An 18,652-nucleotide genomic window follows, 5' to 3' on the forward strand; every position below is an offset into this window, starting at 1 on the left:
CTAGAGCCTGGGCATGTGGAAGGCAGCAGAGGGCAGGGCAGAGGCCAGGGCAGCCCGGGGCAGTTACTGAGACAGGCCATCAAGAGGCCCCTCGCATCCACCCCCTTCCGCCAGTGACCGCTCTTGCTCTCAGGGCCCTGTTCACCCAGCCCCGTGCGTCCTCCCGCACCCCAGCGTGAAACGCCACGGCCCTCGCCGTGCCCTAGGGTGCACTGGCCCTGCCGGCGGCAAGGAACGGGGCTCGCAGGCTTCCAGGGCCTGGGAGGCAAGAGGCAGCCATGGCAGGAGGAGGCTGGGGAGGAAGCTGAGCCGGGCGTTGGGGGGGGTCGGGCAGGCAGGGGTGGAGCTGGGGCTGGGACTGGGTGGGGCAGAAGGTGGGGTTGGGGGGGTCGGGCAGGCAGGGGGCGGGGCTTAGGCCGGGACTGGGCGGGGCCAGGCGGGGGTTGGGGGGCGAGGCGGAGCGGGGCTTAGGCCGGGCCAGGCGGCGCAGGGGCGGGGCCAGGCGGGGGTTGGGGGCGGGGCAGGAGGCGGGGCTTAGGCCAGGCGGGGGGTGGGGCGGGTCTTAGGCCGGGCCTGGCGGGGTAGGAGGCGGGGCTTAGGCTAGGCTGGGTAGCGCAGGCGCAGGCGCAGGCGCGGGGGGTGGGCCAGGCCGCCGCCGCCGCCGCCAGTGGTCCCCATGGCGCTGGTGGCGGGCCCCGAGGTGCTGGGGTTCCGGGTCCCTACGGAGAGCGGCAAGGCCCTGCTGGTCTGGGGGCTGGAGGAGGGGGCGGAGGTGAGACTCGGCCCGGCCCCGCCCCGCCCCGCCCCGCCGGACCCAGGGGAATCCCGCTCCGTGCGCCTGACTGGCCGTGGGGTGCCCCCCCCGAGCGGCAGAGCCAGGGTGGGCCCCCCGGTCACTGCTGGAGTCGCTAATGCCAGGGCGGAAAGGGGGAGATAAAATCTCCGGGTTCAGGTTTTACGTCGGGTGCCAACTTTCTACTGCCGCAAACCCGGACGCCCCGCCCCGCCCCGCCCCGCCCCCTCACCCCGCACGCTCCCCCCCACACTCATTTTCACCGGGCTAGGGCAGAGGTTGGGGGTGCGAGCTCTGGGGTGGGCCAGGGATGGAGGGTTGGAGGGGGATCAGGGCAGGGCCTTGGGTTGGGGGGGCTGTTGCGGGCTCTGGCTGAGGCGGGGGGTAGGCTGGGGGGTGAGGCCTCTGGCTGGGGTGCGAGCTCTGGTGTGGGGCCAGGGATGAGGCGTTTGGGGTGTAGGAGGGGGCTCTGGGACTGAGGGGGATCAGGGCTGGGGTTGGGGGGGCTGTTGCGGGCTCTGGCTGAGGCAGGGAGGTAGGGTGGGATTGAGGGGTTTGCGGTGTAGGAGGGTGCTCCAGGCAGGGACCAAGGGATTAGGAGAGCAGGAAGGAGATTAGGGCTGGGGCAGGGGGTTGAGGATGTGTGAGGGGGTATGAGCTCTGGGCTAGTGGGTGCAGAAATGAGGGGTTCGGGTGGGGTTCTGCGCTCAGGCAGGAGGTTGGGATGCAGGGGGAGGAACGAGGGCTCTGGCTGGGAGTGCAGGTTCTGGGGGTGGGCCAGAAATGAGGGGTACAGGGGATGGGGGGATCAAGTCTGGGGCCGGGGGTTGTGGTGGTGGGAGTGAGGGCTCCGACTGGGGATGCAGGCTCTGCAGTGGGGCTGGGGATTAGGGTTTTAGGACATAGGTGAATGCTCTGGGATGGGACTGAGGGGTTTGGGGGGTTCAGGCTACACGAGGTGCTTATCTCAGGCAACTCCCAGAAGCAGCAGCATGTTCCCCCTCCAGCTCCTACATGGAGGCGTGGCCAGGTGGTTTTGTGCACTGCCCTGTCCTCAGGTGCCACCCCCACAGCTCCCATTGGCCATGGTTCCTGGCCAGTGGGATCAGCGGAGCTGGCGCTTGGGGCGTGGGCATCGTGTGGAGCTCCTTGGCTACTCCTACGTCTAGGAGTTGGAGGGGGCACGTGCTGCTGCTGCTTATGGGAGCTATGGCAGGCAGGGAGCCTGCCTTAGCCCTGCTAAGCCTCCGACCAGACTTTTAACAGCCTGGTCAGCAGTGCTGACTGGAGCCACCAGATTCCTTTTTTGACTAGGCATTCCAGTTGAAAATCGAACACGTGGCAACCCTAGTTTTACACTGGTCTCTCAACATTATAGGTGACAATTTCCTAAATCAAAAAGTGTTGTTGTATGTGATGCAAGAGAATACATTAGATCTCGTCATGACACATAGGAATTAATCACAGAACTAAAAATAGTAATTAATAATTAATAGTAACTTGGGTACAAGTGATCATGAATTGACCACATTTGTATTGTGCAAACCGAATGAAGGCCAGATGGGGGGATTTAAATGGACCATTTTCACAAAGCTGAAAACAGGAATGAGCCAGATCATCTGGGAGGAAGAATTTAATCAGAAAAATGTGAATGATAATTGGGAATTGATTTCTTTAAGAATGCTTTACTACCTGCCCTAAAAGCCACAATCAAGGAAGTAGGCCATAATTGGTTTTGGTTTTGGTTTAGAGGGGAAGCAAAGGCAGCTATTATATAGAAATGGAAGAAAGGGGAGGTTGATAGTAATGAATACTTGTGGCACCTTAACTCCCCTCTGTATTTTCCACCAAATGCATCCAATGAAGTGAGCTGTAGCTCACGAAAGCTTATGCTCAAATAAATTTGTTAGTCTCTAAGGTGCCACAAGTACTCCTTTTTGCGAATACAGACTAGCACGGCTGCTACTCTGAAACCAGTAATGAATACGAATCATAAGCTAGGAATTGTAGAAAATTAGTAGGGGAGCAAAGGGGACAGAACAAGAAATCAACAACCAGCAGAGTTCAGGACACTAAGGAGGAATTTTTTTAAGTATATTAGAAACAAAAAGAATCTTAATAATGGTATTAGGCCATGACTAGATGGCAATAGTATTCCCAGATTAACAGGATTTAGGTGGGAAGGAGATGACAGATACAGAGGAAGCTGTGGGAGTGACTCCTGCAGTGAAAGACACATTGAGGATGACTGGATGTGGAAGCTGTGGTATGTACATGATCCTGGAGGGGGGAAACCGGTAAGAGTTTTGTCTGCATGAAATGCCGTCTGATAGAGCTGATGGAGGAAAAGATCCGAGGTTTGGAGATGCAGGTGGAAAGTCTGGTTGAGTTTAGGAAGGGGTTTGAGCAGATGATGGAGCAAAGATATGAGGTATCTGAAGGGAAAAGCTCAGACTCACGGATGGAAGCAGGGCTGGGGAATTTTGAGGAGAGACTGGATGAGGAAAGTGGTCAGTGGAAACATGTGACTCAAAGAACCAGGCAGAGAAAAAGACGGGCTAGTGAAGGAGAAATAGAGCTTAGGAACAGGTTTGCAGAGTTGGAAAATGAAGGGGCTCAGCAGGTAGTCGCTGAAGGTGGAAGGGTAAGGAAGAAGAGAAGAGAGGCTAGCCCTATAGAAAAAGGGGAAGAGTCAAGGGAGACTACACCAAATATGAGCCCCAGGAGGATACAGGATGGGTTGAAGAGAATTGTAAGGGAAAATAGGAATGGAAAGAACTTGCAGCCAGAGGGAACAGGGGAGAGACTGGAGAATAGCACTGTCACCAGGAAAAGGCAGGTCTATGTGATCGGGGACTCTTTATTGAGAAGAATAGACAGGCCTGTAACTAGAGCTGATCCTGAGAATAGAAGGGTGTGCTGTCTTCCGGGTGCTAAGATACGGGATGTAGACCTGAGGTTGAAAAGGATCCTCAAGGGAGCGGGAAAGAAGCCCCTAATTATCCTTCATGTGGGAACAAATGATACAGCCAGATTCTCGCTGGAAAGGATCAAGGGAGACTATGCTAGGCTGGGGAAGACGCTTAAGGAAATTGAGGCTCAGGTGATCTTTAGCGGGATCCTTCCTGTTCCTAGAGAAGGGCAACAAAGGTGTGACAAGATTATGACTGTCAACAGATGGCTTAGGCAGTGGTGCTATAAGGAAGGCTTTGGGATGTATGGCCACTGGGAGGCATTCACAGACAGAGGACAGTTCTCTCGGGATGGACTTCATCTGAGTAGGGAAGGAAATAGACTTCTAGGATCGAGGCTGGCACAACTGATAAAGAGAGCTTTAAACTAGGAACTGGGGGGAGATGGATGGGAGATGTCCAGAAAATCTCCACGCCAGATTTTAGCATTGAGAGGGAAGAAGATGAAGTAAGAAAGGATACAGCCATGGGTAGGAGAATGTATATAAGGAGCGAGGGCGGTGTGGATACTAGTCTAATAAGTTATACTGGCTGTAGAATGACTGTGCCTAATAGGGTACAAAATGTGAGCGAGGCCAAACAGCAAAAATTAAGATGTTTGTACACCAATGCGAGGAGTCTAGGTAACAAAATGGAGGAACTAGAGCTACTGGTGCAGGAAGTAAAACCAGATATTATAGGGATAACAGAAACATGGTGGAATAGTAGTCATGACTGGACTACAGGTATTGAAGGGTATGTGCTGTTTAGGAAAGACAGAAACAAAGGTAAAGGGGGTGGAGTAGCATTGTATATCAACGATGAGTTAGAATGTAAAGAAATAAGAAGCGATGCAATGGATAAGACAGAGTCTGTCTGGGCAAAAATTACATTGGGGAAGAAAACTAGTAAAGCCTCTCCTATGATAGTGCTTGGGGTGTGCTATAGACCTCCGGGATCTAATTTGGTTATGGATAGAGCCCTTTTTGATGTCTTTAATAAAGTAAATACTAATGGAAACTGCGTGATCATGGGAGACTTTAACTTCCCAGATATAGACTGGAGGACCAGTGCTAGTAATAATAATAGGGCTCAGATTTTCCTAGATGCGATAGCTGATGGATTCCTTCATCAAGTAGTTGCTGAACCGACTAGAGGGGATGCCATTTTAGATTTAATTTTGGTGAGTAGCGAGGACCTCATAGAAGAAATGGTTGTAGGGGACAATCTTGGCTCAAGTGATCATGAGCTAATTCAGTTCAAACTAAATGGAAGGATTAACAAAAATAAATCTGCAACTAGAGTTTTTGATTTCAAAAGGGCTGACTTTCAAAAATTAAGGCAATTAGTTAGGGAAGTGGATTGGACTGAAGAACTTATGGATCTAAAGGTAGTTGAGGCCTGGGATTACTTTAAATCAAAACTGCAGAAGCTATCGGAAGCCTGTATCCCAAGAAAGGGGAAAAAATTCATAGGAAGGAGTTGTAGACCAAGCTGGATGAGCAAGCATCTTAGAGAGGTGATTATGAAGAAGCAGAAAGCATACAGGGAGTGGAAGATGGGAGGGATCAGCAAGGAAAGCTACCTAATTGATGTCAGAAGATGTAGGGATAAAGTCAGAGAGGCTAAAAGTCGAGTAGAGTTGGACCTTGCAAAGGGAATTAAAACCAATAGTAAAAGGTTCTATAGCCATATAAATAAGAAGAAAACTAAGAAGGAAGAAGTGGGGCCGCTTAACACGGAGGATGGAGCGGAGGTTAAAGATAATCTAGGCATGGCCCAATATCTAAACAAATACTTTGCCTCAGTCTTTAATAAGGCTAAAGAGGATCTTGGGGATAATGGTAGCATGACAAATGGGAAGGAGGATATAGAGGTAGATATTACCATATCAGAGGTAGAAGCGAAACTGAAACAGCTTAATGGGACTAAATCGGGGGGACCAGATAATCTTCATCCAAGAATATTAAAGGAATTGGCACCTGAAATTGCAAGCCCATTAGCAAGAATTTTTAATGCATCTGTAAACTCAGGAATAGTACCGAATGATTGGAGAATTGCTAATATAGTTCCTATTTTTAAGAAAGGAAAAAAAAGTGATCCGGGTAACTACAGGCCAGTTAGTTTGACATCTGTAGTATGCAAGGTCCTGGAAAAAATTTTGAAGGAGAAATTAGTTAAGGACATTGAAGTCAATGGTAAATGGGACAAAATACAACATGGTTTTACAAAAGGTAGATCGTGCCAAACCAACCTAATCTCCTTTTTTGAAAAAGTAACAGATTTTTTAGATAAAGGAAATGCAGTGGATCTAATTTACCTAGATTTCAGTAAGGCATTTGATACCGTGCCACATGGGGAATTATTAGTTAAATTGGAGAAGATGGGGATCAATATGAACATCAGAAGGTGGATAAGGAATTGGTTAAAGGGGAGACTGCAACGGGTCCTACTGAAAGGCGAACTGTCAGGTTGGAGGGAGGTTACCAGTGGAGTTCCTCAGGGATCGGTTTTGGGACCAATCTTATTTAATCTTTTTGTTACTGACCTTGGCACAAAAAGTGGGAGTGTGCTAATAAAGTTTGCAGATGATACAAAGCTGGGAGGTATTGCCAATTCGGAGAAGGATCGGGATATTATACAGGAGGATCTGGATGACCTTGTAAACTGGAGTAATAGTAATAGGATGAAATTTAATAGTGAGAAGTGTAAGGTTATGCATTTAGGGATTAATAACAAGAATTTTAGTTATAAATTGGGGATGCATCAATTAGAAGTAACGGAAGAGGAGAAGGACCTTGGAGTATTGGTTGATCATAGGATGACTATGAGCTGCCAATGTGATATGGCTGTGAAAAAAGCTAATGCGGTTTTGGGATGCATCAGGAGAGGCATTTCCAGTAGGGATAAGGAGGTTTTAGTACCGTTATACAAGGCACTGGTGAGACCTCACCTAGAATACTGTGTGCAGTTCTGGTCTCCCATGTTTAAAAAGGATGAATTCAAACTGGAGCAGGTACAGAGAAGGGCTACTAGGATGATCCGAGGAATGGAAAACTTGTCTTATGAAAGGAGACTTAAGGTGCTTGGCTTGTTTAGCCTAACTAAAAGAAGGTTGAGGGGAGATATGATTGCTCTCTATAAATATATCAGAGGGATAAATATAGGAGAGGGAGAGGAATTATTTAAGCTCAGCACCAATGTGGACACAAGAACAAATGGGTATAAACTGGCCACCAGGAAGTTTAGACTTGAAATCAGACGAAGGTTTCTAACCATCAGAGGAGTGAAGTTTTGGAATAACCTTCCAAGGGAAGCAGTGGGGGCAAAAGATCTATCTGGTTTTAAGATTCTACTCGATAAGTTTATGGAGGAGATGGTATGATGGGATAATGGGATTTTGGTAAGTAATTGATCTTTAAATATTCAGGGTAAATAGGCCAAATCCCCTGAGATGGGATATTAGATGGATGGGATCTGATTTACTATAGAAAATTCTTTCCTGGGTATCTGGCTGGTGAATCTTGCCCATGTGCTCAGGGTTTGGCTGATTGCCATGTTTGGGGTCGGGAGGGAGTTTTCCTCCAGGGCAGATTGAAGAGGCCCTGGAGGTTTTTTTGCCTTCCTCTGTAGCATGGGGCATGGTTGACTGGAGGGAGGCTTCTCTGCTCCTTGAAGTTTTGAACCATGATTTGAGGACTTCAATAGCTCAGACATGGGTGAGGTTTTTCATAGGAGTGGTGGGTGACATTCTGTGGCCTGCGCTGTGCAGGAGGTCGGACTAGATGATCAGAGTGGTCCCTTCTGACCTTAGTATCTATGAATAGTAGAACTCTCAGTAGTAATACAGAAAAAGCAGAAATATTAGATAAATAGTTCTGTTCTATGTTTGGGTGGGAGAAACAGATGGTGGCGTCATGTCATATGATGATACTCTTCCCATTCTACTAGTATCTCAGGAGGATATTAAACAGCAGCAACTGAAGTTAGACATTTTTAAATAAGTCCATATAACTTGTTCCAAGAGTGTGTTTGGTTTTGCTTTTTTTAAATCTGGCTGATGACTTGATGGACGGTTAATGTTGATTTTCAGTAGTCTTGGGACACTGGCGAAATTCCAGAAGACTGGAAGAAAGCTAATGTTGCACTAATATTTGTAAAGGTTAAATGGGAAGACCTGGATAATTATAGGCTTGTCAATCTGAAACTGATCCCGGGCAAGATAATGGAGAGGCTGATATGGGATTTGATTAATAAAAAATTAATGGAGGGTAATAGGATTAATACCAATCAACGTGGGTTTCTGGAAAATAGATACTGTCATACTAAACTTGATAACGCTTTTTTTAAAAATGAGATTACAAATTTGGTTGACAAAGTTTGATTGAAGGCATTTGACTTGGAGGCATAGTGCATTTTGATAATTTTATATCATTCTATTTTTTAACATAAAACACTTGTGACAGGATCCCCAGGATGCAGTCTGGAACTGTGGGACTGCTGTGCCCCCTTAACTCTCTCCAGTCTGGACTGTCTCTCACAGTGCCTTGCTAGTGTCCAGCAGCAAACGCCTCCAGGTGCTGTGATCACTCAGCACAACCACATGTGGAGCCCCACTCCCAGCTAGAAAGTGGCAGTGTAGACAAGGCCTCAGTTGCTCGCGGTGTAGGTGGGGGCAGGAGAAGGTTCCAATATGTGTCCACTCTATCTGTTTTATATCCTCAGTCCACGTGCTTGGAAAACACAAGTCCAGGCATGTCTGGGGGCATTGCTTAAGGCTTGTCTACACTGCCAATTTACAACGCTGCAACTTTCTCTTTCAGGGGTGTGAAAAAACACTCCCCCTCAGCACAGCAAGTTTCAGTGCTGTAAAGCACCAGTGTAGACAGTGCACCAGCACCGGGAGCTATGGCCCTCTTGGAGGTGGTTTTTTTTAGAGCACTGGGAGATCTCCCAGTGCTGCGCCGCGACCACACAAGGCACGTTAAAGCGCTGCCAGTGTAGACTAGCCCTCAGTCTCCAGGCAATGTTGAGTAATTCTCCTGGTGTGACCACATGCAGGTGAGTCACTGAATTGTAGCTCCCTTGCTGCAATGGTTGTTGATGGGTTGTTTGAAACCCCGCTCCGGTGTTGGTTATTTTCCTTGCTGTTGCCTCTGGGGAGATAATATCTGGCTGATTCCCCAACTTACATCATATTTTAGTGACAACCATACAACACATTTCTCATGACTTCATATGCATTAATGATACGCATGTATGGATAGAGAAGTGACTTTCAGCAGGTCATAACCTTTCCCCTGATATCTTACAAGGCATGCTTTATATGTAAGATAATGATTATATAAAAATGAGGAATATGGGGGTTACAGGATGCTCTCCCAAGGTATAGAATGTCATAACACTCCAAATAGATTAAAAACTGGCTAACTGATAAGTCTCAATGTAATTATAAATGGGAAATCATCATTGATCAGGTATGTTTCTAGTGGGGTCCTGCAGGGAATAGTTCTTGGCTATTTAACATTATTATCAAGAAGAAGAAACAAAATCATCATTGATAAAAGTTTGCAGATGACACAAAAATTAGGGGAGAGGTAAATAATGACAAGAACAGGTCACTGATACAGAGTGATCTGGATCACTTGGTAAGCTGGGCACAATGTAAATATATACCTATAGAAACAAAGCCTGTAGGCCATACTTACAGGATGGGGGGCTTTATTCTGGGAAGCAGGGATTGTGATACAGATTTGGGGGCCATGGTGGATAATCAACTGAACACCAGCTCCCAGTGCTAATGTGATCCTTGGATGAATAAATGGGGATCTCAGGTAGGAATAGAGAGGTTATTTTGCCTCTGTGTTTGGCACTGGTGTGACCACTGCTGTAATACTGTGACCAGTTTCATCACTGGTAGAATACTGTGTCCACAATTCAAAAATGATATTGATAAATTAGAAAGGGTTCAGAGAAGAACCCCAAAAAACGTTGAAGGGTTAGAAAAAAATGCCTTATATTGGTAGACTCAAGGAGCTCAATTTATTTAGCTTAACCACAGGAAAGTTATGGGGTGACTTGATCACAGTCTATAATTACTTGTATGGGGAACAAATAGTTGATAATGGGCTCTTCAGTCTATCAGAGAAAAGTATAACACGATCCAATGACTGGAACTAGATAGATTCAGACTGGAGATAAGGTTTATGTTTTTAACAGTGAGGGTAATTAACCGCTGGAGCAATTTACCAAGGGTCATGGTGGATTCTCCATCACTGGCAGTTTTTAAATCAAGGTTGGACGTTTTTCTAAAAGTTCTGCTCTAGGAATTATTTTGAGATAGTTGTACGACTTGTGTTATGCAAGAGGTCAGGCTAGGTGACCACAATGGTCCCTTCTGGCCTAGGGATCTATGAATCTAACTATTAGGGACTAGATGAGGCCTTCATGGGCGGGCAGATTATCCTACATTGGGCCACTGTGAAGCTGCTTGCACCTTCCTCTGAAGCATCTGGTGCTGGCTACTGTTGGAGACAGGATACTAGACTAGATCAGTGTTTCTCAAATGCAGCCCACATGGCCACATGTGGCCACCGGCGGCTTTTCTTGTGGCCACCGGCGGCTTTTCTTGTGGCCACCGGCGGCTTTTCTTGTGGCCACATGTGGCCACCAGTGGCTTTTCTTGTGGCCACAGCCTCCTGGGTGATGATTGGTGGGGAGGGGAAAGGAAGCAGCGGCCCCTTTCTCAGGGCCTCCAGCAGGGGTTGAGCCTTGTCCCCTCTGAGGAGACAAACGCTGGAGGAGCAAGCAGCCAGTGAGTTTCCCCATCTTCCTAGGGGTGGTGGGATCAGGCTCCAGCCACAGAGCTTCGGCCTCCATCTCCAGGTTCTTGGGTCTGTCTCTGGGCTCAGGGCATCTGGCTTTGTCCCCCAGCCGCACAGCGGTGGGCTCCAGCTCCTGCCAACATAGCTGTTGCCGCTCATTGGGGGTGGTTTAATTATGCCACTGGGAGAGCCTCTCCCACCGGCATAGAGCAGCTACCCGGGAGACCTTACAGCAGCGCAGCTTCAGTGGTACAACTCTGCCGTTGTAAAATCCGTAGCGTAGCCTTAGTAGCTAGCTGGGAGTCTAGGAAAAGTGATATTAACATACAAGTATCACTTTTCACCGCAGCAAATTACTAGCCAGCAAGCCTTTAAAAAAAAGGGGGGGGGGCAAAAAAGCGAAAGAAAAAACAACAAAAAAGACAAGAACATGCAAAGCACCTTATTTGTGTTTCTAGTCTGTTTGGGTCCAGAAAAGAATAGAAACAAATTCACATAATTTGTATTATTGAGACAAAAACAAAAAAACCCAATGATTTGGACATGTAGCTGTGCATATTTATTGATTTTTCCTAAAGTTAATTAAGTATTTTATGAAAAATTGTCAGAGCATCCACTAGCAAGAATTGGTGGCTGCACTCTGACGCCACCAAAAATTTGTTGACAACTCCTACACTAGATGGATGTTGGGTCTGATCCAGCCTGGCAGTTCCTGTATTCCTATGTAAAGTGTTGGAGACAATATCTGTCCAAACCAAACACTCAAGTTATATTTTACCCATGTTAATTACTCAAGTGGTTTATTATTGTTAGAGGAAGAAACTGATTGTAGGAAAAATACTCCCTAATTAATAATCAAGGTTGTGCATAGTCCCTGTTCACAGTGCCTCTTGGGTGCTGCTTTATCTCCTTAGCACTGATCTTTGTTTTTCTCTTTCTTTCCTCAGCATTCTCTGTTTTCAGCATTTTCTGAGTTTGGGTTGCTGTATTCAGTTCGAGTTCACAGAAATGCTGCAGTTGCGGGGCCTGGGTATTATGCTCTGGTCAAGTTCTATTCAGCTAGAGATGCCAGCAGAGCCCAGCGCGCATGCCACAGGCAAAGATTATTTCAGAAATCTCCCTTAAAGGTAAGTGAATTAAAACAAGGTGTAACTTCCAGTTATTGGCGGAGAGGTGTCTAGGAATAGGGTGGTATCCTGGATTAATCTTTAATTAGAGATTATGTCATGTAATGGAACCTCCAGGCAGATGTCCAACCAAAACTGGCAACCCTAGGGTATCCCTTTAAATAGTTTTGAACCCTCTAGTGGCACTCAGTATGTTCTGTAGTTTAGAAACCACACAGAGCAGTAGTGTGTATATGTAACTAGGTGTTGCATGTTGTGTATAGTTAGTAAACATGGTTCTTTGGCCCCACGCTATGGCCATGTGGTTCCTTCATATGTATAAAAAGCAGAACACACCACAGACTGGTTTCAGAGTAGCAGCCGTGTTAGTCTGTATTCGCAAAAAGAAAAGGAGTACTTGTGGCACCTTAGAGACTAACAAATTTATTAGAGCATAAGCTTTCGTGAGCTACAGCTCACTTCATCGGATGCATTTGGTGGAAAAAAAAAAACTGTTATTAAACAGTTTTTTTTTTTTCCACCAAATGCATCCGATGAAGTGAGCTGTAGCTCACGAAAGCTTATGCTCTAATAAATTTGTTAGTCTCTAAGGTGCCACAAGTACTCCTTTTCTTTTTACACCACAGACTGCTACCTAATTCCAAGTCAGGACTCCTTCACGTGGTTAGTAAGGTCTCTGTCTGGAAGAACGGGGAAGGGACATAGGCTGGGGCCCTGAGATGTCTGCCTCAGGGCCTAGGGTCGTGCTGGCGCAGGGAAACATAAGTGGAGTCTCCTCCATTTGAGGGTGGGGCTCCCAGTCCTTGAAGCCCTGAATCTCGATGGCACGTTAGGGTCTTGCTGGACCCCCACACAGATCCAGCAGTAAATCATTCCCTTTATTTTCGCTCTCTCGAGGGGTAGCTGCTGGAATGCTGAGGGGAGTCTTACACAAACATTACTACCACTCCCTCCTCTAACCACTGCTTCCATGGGGTGGGGCATCATGTTTCACAACCGGGGTGGCAAGGCTGCATTTGCCACCTCCCAGAACCACTGCTGCCTCTGAGGAGTACAGGGAGTGGGGTATTATCACCCTTATGCTCCCAGAGCTATCAATGCTGGTTCCTCAGTGGGACCCTGGAGCACTAAGGGCCTGGTCATATGAAACCGGAAGAGCAGTGTTAGTGAATACTTACAGCTCCCTGCCCGCAAAGCCAGTCTCGCTTAATCCATGTAAGGCTTTTCTCCTCTGGGCAGGTTTGCATTTGCACCAGACAGAAGGCCTTTAAGCAGCAAGTCCTTGCTCTGAGGAGTTACAAGTGTAAGGAATTAGCCAATTACTACCTTGGTTTCAATGGCTGGTCGAACCAGATCATTATGGTAAGAAGCCCTTCTTTTATTCTTTTGTTCCCTCCTGGTCCCTTATTCCTGATCTGGGAAGCTGATGGAAGGATTCGAAATGGGGGAGTGACTTGGTCTGATCGGGCAGTGAAGAGAGCCTTAGCAGCTGCGTTTCGGACAAAATATCAGAGAATTACCTGGCTATTGGGTAGACCGGCCAGAAGGAGTTGCTGTACTGAGGGAGGTAATGAGCACAGAAGCTTATCCTAGCGCTGGGGCCAGACATGGAGGTACCAGATCTTCAAACTGTGGGGAAGAGAGAAGAGCCAAGATTTGGCAATACCCTGTGTGTGACACAAGCGCTCAAAGATAACTTGGAGATTGCAAGCCTGAATGTCAGAGAGGGTCGTGGCTGTTGGAGCTCCTTGAAATAAAATGCATGGCCCTCAGGGTAGAAAGTTTGGACACTCTTGCTATGGCTTCACCATAGTTATTGGGCTCAGTGTTTATATCACAGCCATCCCTTCTGGTCATAAAAATCTATTCATCTCTTTTTCCTACCATCCCTGCCCTCACCAGGTCTCATCTAACAGACATCCTCTCGTACACAGATAAAGCTAGCTCCCTGGATGGACCCCATGCCATCTCTCTGGCTCCCCTCTCTCACTGCTATCCCCAACTCTTCAACCAGTTGCACTGTCACTTGGATACTAAAACACCAGTTTTAGCACCACTTCCCAAGGAAACCACTCTTGAGCCCCACATGCAGCAGCTCCCTTCCGTGTATCTGAAGTATCTTTTCTCAGCCGCAAAGGTTCCTGTTGCCGATCTCCTAGTCAGTGCCGACATTGATTGTCTAAAAGAAAAGGCGTACTTGTGGCACCTTAGAGACTCACAAATTTATTAGAGCATAAGCTTTAATAATTTATTAGAGCATAAGCTGTAGCTCACGAAAGCTTATGCTCTAATAAATTTGTGAGTCTCTAAGGTGCCACAAGTACGCCTTTTTCTTTTTGCGAATACAGACTAACACGGCTGCTACTCTGAAACCTGTCATTGATTGTCTAGGTATTGACAAATGCACAGTAAAAGCTATGTCAAAATCCTTCTGTGATGGTTTGAAAATGCAAATCCCAACAGCTGCGGAATATTTCTGGGTTTGACTTGGAGAATGAGGAGCTGGGAGGCTTGCTAGAGAGGAAGTGCCTGAAATACCTGTGCGTTGTGGAAGTAACGCTGCCCCATCATGGGATCTGCACCAGAGGACTTGGCGTTGCTGAGGCACATGTAGAAAATGGCCGAGGTACGTGTCCAGTGCAATTTGGTAACTTTGTGATTGTTAGTGTTAATCGCTTCCACTCTGCTGGACGCTCAAAGGCACTAGAATAGTGCACTGCTCTTGGACTTTCCGCAGGGTGGGCCTGCGGACTACCAGCTTGTTCAGCGAGTTATTCGTAACAAACGCTGTGGAGTACCAAAGCTACAGGACCACCACTATTCTCTCCCTTCCTCTCCTCTGTTTTGTATCTCTCTCTCTCTCTCTCGTCTCCTTTCCTTTCACGTCTCTCTTTAGTGCTCATTTGCGCTCCATCACAGGCACTTTTCTCGAATGCATTATGTGTAAGGCTAAGTTATTGTCACGGATATTTTTAGTAAAAGTCAGGAACAGGTCATGGCCAATAGACAAAAATTCACAGAAGCCCATGACCTGTCCCTGACTTTCACTAAGAATATCCCTGACAAAAGGGGTAGACGGGTTCAGCACCCACTGCTGCTGGGGCTCCCGGGTCCCCCATCACTGCAGTGCAGAGAACTCTTGGGTCCCCCGGCTTTTGGGGCTGGGCTGCTGTGGGGTCCACCTGCCATGGCTGGGCAGATGTGGAAGGGTCCCCCCGACCAGCATGGGGGCTGGGAGCTGCAGAGGCGGCGCTGGCTGGGAACTCCGCCCTGGGGCAGAAAATGTCACAGAGGTCAATAGAAGTCACGGATTCTGTGACCTCCATGACATAATTGTTGTACTTAAAAGTACAGCAAAGGATCTTTTCAGGGGGAATAAGGCAAAGCGCCACATTTATTGGTAATAACATGTATCAAACAACACTGTATCATATGCATATGATATATATTACACACACAAGCACACGCCGTCTTGTTGTTACCAACTAGTTGCTCCCCTTAACTTCACTGGCCAGGTGAGTTAGATGGGGGAGGGGTGGAGACGGGCTTCTGCCGATCCGGATCCATGTTCCCATGTTGACAAGACGAGATCCAGGGTCCTCTGCAAGACACCTCAGATTTACAGCAGCTTCCCTCTCATGCAAATCTATACCAGAGGCAAAATCCGTGTCTGTCACTTGGTCCTTTGTGCTGCTTCCTTCTCGGTGTTGTCCCAATGCTGTTTGAAGAGGGTGTTTTCAAAAGAAGGTGCTCACTTCTAACCCCCAAGGTCGTCAATATGTCTGCTTTTTCTTTAGTGAGCCCACTTGACAAGTTTTATTGTTCTTGGGTCTGGCTTCCATCCCCTTTCCAACTGTTGCAGCTGTCTGGAAGTGCTTGCCTTCCACGCCTTACGTATTTACACCTTGCATCCGATGAAGTGAGCTGTAGCTTACGAAAGCTTATGCTCAGATAAATTTGTTGGTCTCTAAAGTGCCACAAGTACTCCTTTTCTTTTTGTGAATACAGACTAACGCGGCTGCTACTCTGAAACCCTTCATTCACACCTTGTTCATTCAACAGGGCAATTGATTAAAAGGGCCGGGAGGGGAGGGGGATGTTGTTCTACTCCTAGCAAAAAGATATTTTTTTAACATTATTCCAAGGCTCCATACAAAGCTTTCTATATAAGGATCTCATACAAATTTGTATGAAAATAGAGGCATAATACAAGTCATATGAAAGGTATGTGAAGATGCTTAATGCAGAGATTTATCTACATAGTCGTAGCCTTAATTATGTGAAATGGGTTTGATACTCATCCAGTTCTTAGTGGACAGAGTGTCTGCATCACACACACTAGCTGGCAGCAGGATTCCACGCTGTCAGGTTGGCTGCTATGGGCGTTAGATGTAAACTCTTTGGGGAAGGAATGATGTGTCACTATATGTCTGTACAGTGCCTGATGCCATAGGGCCCTGATCAGGATTGAGGTTTCATGGCACTACCATGTTATAAATAATTTTAAAAGTGCTTCAATAAACAATCTTCCTACCAGAGTAATATGAGTTACTGGGTGAGCGTTTGCTTATCAGAAGGGATTTAACTGTGCAATAAGCTCTTGGTAGTACGGTATGACCATCATGCTTTCAAATGTAATCTTTGAAAATAACACCTTTTTTGGGTTTAGATCCCCTTGAGTTTGTCATGAAAACAGGAAATGTTCAGAAACTTGCAGTTGAGAAAGCTCTGTCGGGTGCATTTCAGAAGATACTTCTCATAGTTTTAGGTAAGGCATTTTTATACGTTGATTATAAATATCTGGGGGCTTTGTCTGAAAATAGTTGTGTTGTAGGTTTCATTATAGTGAATATGAACTATTATAAATATATTTTCTCAAAAGTGTTGCTTAGGGTTGAAAGCTTCCTGGTTTTGTCTCAGCTCAAAGTTAAGTGTGTGTGTGTGTGTGTGTGTGTGTGTGTGTGTGTGTGTGTGTGTGTGTGCGCAAAGTTTGCAACAAATAAGTCCACCATTTGAGTCAGCTGAGTGGAAGGAAAATATACTTGGCATATTGTAAAGGAAAAATTAGATATTTTTGGTATATAGATAGCTGAAACAGCTAAATGTCTAAAAACCTGGAAACTTTCAAGTGCAAACCCTTCATTAATACTATATTAAGGTTGTAATTTGAACAAAAATCCAAGATTTGAAGAAGCTAAGGCTCCAATAGCAACATTAACCCAGCCACACCGATACACATGATTTTTGACTACTGACTAGCCTTCTGCCATTTCTGGCCTGCAGTGTGGTGAGTTGTGTATTTTGTCACTGTTTTGCTCGGTGTTGTACCTGTTACCTGGGGCGCTCTCTCCCCCTTGAGCTTTAGAGTTGTAGTTACAGAACCTGGCTCCTAGCCTACATAGGAATTGTGGACACCTTCTCTCCTCTTCACTGGCTGCTCACAAACAGGGAAGAATTGGCACGAGAAGTAGAAGTTGGTGGCAACCTGGCAGCAGTGACCATGAGATGGTCAAGGTCAGGATCCTGACAAAAGGAAGAAAGGAGAGCAGTAGCATACGGACCCTGAACTTCAGAAAAGCAGACTTTGACTCTCTCAGGGAACTGATGGACAGGATCTCCTGAGAGGCTAATATGAGGGGGAAAGGAGTCCAGGAGAGCTGGCTGTATTTTAAAGAAGCCTTATTGACGGCACAGGAACAAACCATCCCGATGTGCAGAAAGAATAGCAAATATGGCAGGCGACCAGCTTGGCTTAACAGAGAAATCTTCGGAGAGCTTAAACACAAAAAGGAAGCTTACGAGCAGTGAAAACTTGGACAGATGTCTAGGGAGGAATATAAAAATATTGCTCGAGTATGCAGGGGTGTAATCAGGAAGGCCAAAGCGCAATTGGAGTTGCAGCTAGCAAGGGATGTGAAGGGTAACAAAAAGGGTTTCTACAGGTATGTTAGCAACAAGAAGATGATCAGGGAAAGTATATTGCCAAATAGCTCATCTTAAGTGATCACTCTCCTTACAGTGTGTATGATAAAACCCATTGTTTCATGTTCTCTGTGTGTGTATATAAATCTCCCCACTGTATTTTCCACTGAATGCATCCGATGAAGTGAGCTGTAGCTCACGAAAGCTTATGCTCAAATAAATTTGTTAGTCTCTAAGGTGCCACAAGTACTCCTTTTCTAATTACAACACAGAATACAAAGTGTACAGTACTCACTTTATAGGTATTTTTGATTACAAATATTTGCACTGTGAAAAAACAAAAGAAATACCATTTTTCAATTCACCTAATACAAGTATTCTAGTGCAATCTCTTTATTATGAAAGTTGAACTTACAAACATAGAATTATGTATAAAAAATAACTGCATTCAAAAACAAAACAATGTAAAACTTCAGAGCCTGTAAGTCCACTCAGTCCTACTTCATGTCAGCCAATCACTCAGACACACAAACAAGTTTGTTTACATGTGCAGGAGATAATACTGCCCATTTCTTGTTTACAATGTCACCTGAAAGTGAGAACAGGCGTTTGCATGGCACTGTTGTAGCCGGCATCGCAAGTTATTTACGTGCCAGATGTGCTAAAGATTTATATGTCCCTTGATGCGTAAACCATCATTCCAGGAGCCATGCGTTCATGCTGATGACCAGTTCTGTTGGATAACGATCCAAAGCAGAGCAGACTGACACGTTCATTTTCATTATCTGAGTCAGATGCCACAGTAAAAGGTTGATTTTCTTTTTTGGTGGTTCGGGTTCCGTAGTTTCAACATCAGAGTACTGCTCTTTTAAGACTTCTGAAAGCCTGCTCCACGTCTTCTCCCTCTCAGATTTTGGAAGGTACTTCAGATTCTTAACCTTGGGTCAAGTGCTGTAGCTATCTTTTGAAATCTCACATTGGTACCTTCTTTATGTTTTGTCAAATCTGCAGTGAAAATGTTCTTAAAACGAACAA

General features: G+C 46.2%; 1 protein-coding gene across 9 annotated transcripts in view; it reads left to right on the forward strand.

Moving 5' to 3' along the window:
* Positions 1–617: 617 nt before the first annotated feature.
* RDM1 (RAD52 motif containing 1) overlaps positions 618–18,652 on the forward strand; it is a 29,092-nt gene continuing 11,057 nt past the window's right edge. For 2 of the 9 annotated variants that reach the window (XR_006277303.1, XM_043503437.1), the window contains exons 1-6: positions 619–772; positions 11,516–11,695; positions 12,935–13,057; positions 14,159–14,321; positions 16,365–16,463; positions 16,854–16,982. Coding sequence is in view for 8 of the 9 variants with exons in the window: in XM_043503437.1 (XP_043359372.1) it covers positions 677–772; positions 11,516–11,695; positions 12,935–13,057; positions 14,159–14,321; positions 16,365–16,463; positions 16,854–16,936 (744 nt within the window). In the remaining variant the exon portion in view is untranslated. Of the gene's footprint in view, positions 773–11,515; positions 11,696–12,934; positions 13,058–14,086; positions 14,322–16,364; positions 16,464–16,780; positions 16,804–16,853; positions 16,983–18,200; positions 18,358–18,652 lie in introns of those variants that run through there. The other 7 variants (XM_038385150.1, XM_038385148.2, XM_043503438.1 and 4 more) reach the window with 6 other exon arrangements.

The sequence above is a fragment of the Dermochelys coriacea genome, chromosome 27, assembly GCF_009764565.3.
Source record: "Dermochelys coriacea isolate rDerCor1 chromosome 27, rDerCor1.pri.v4, whole genome shotgun sequence".
NCBI lineage: Eukaryota > Metazoa > Chordata > Testudines > Dermochelyidae > Dermochelys > Dermochelys coriacea.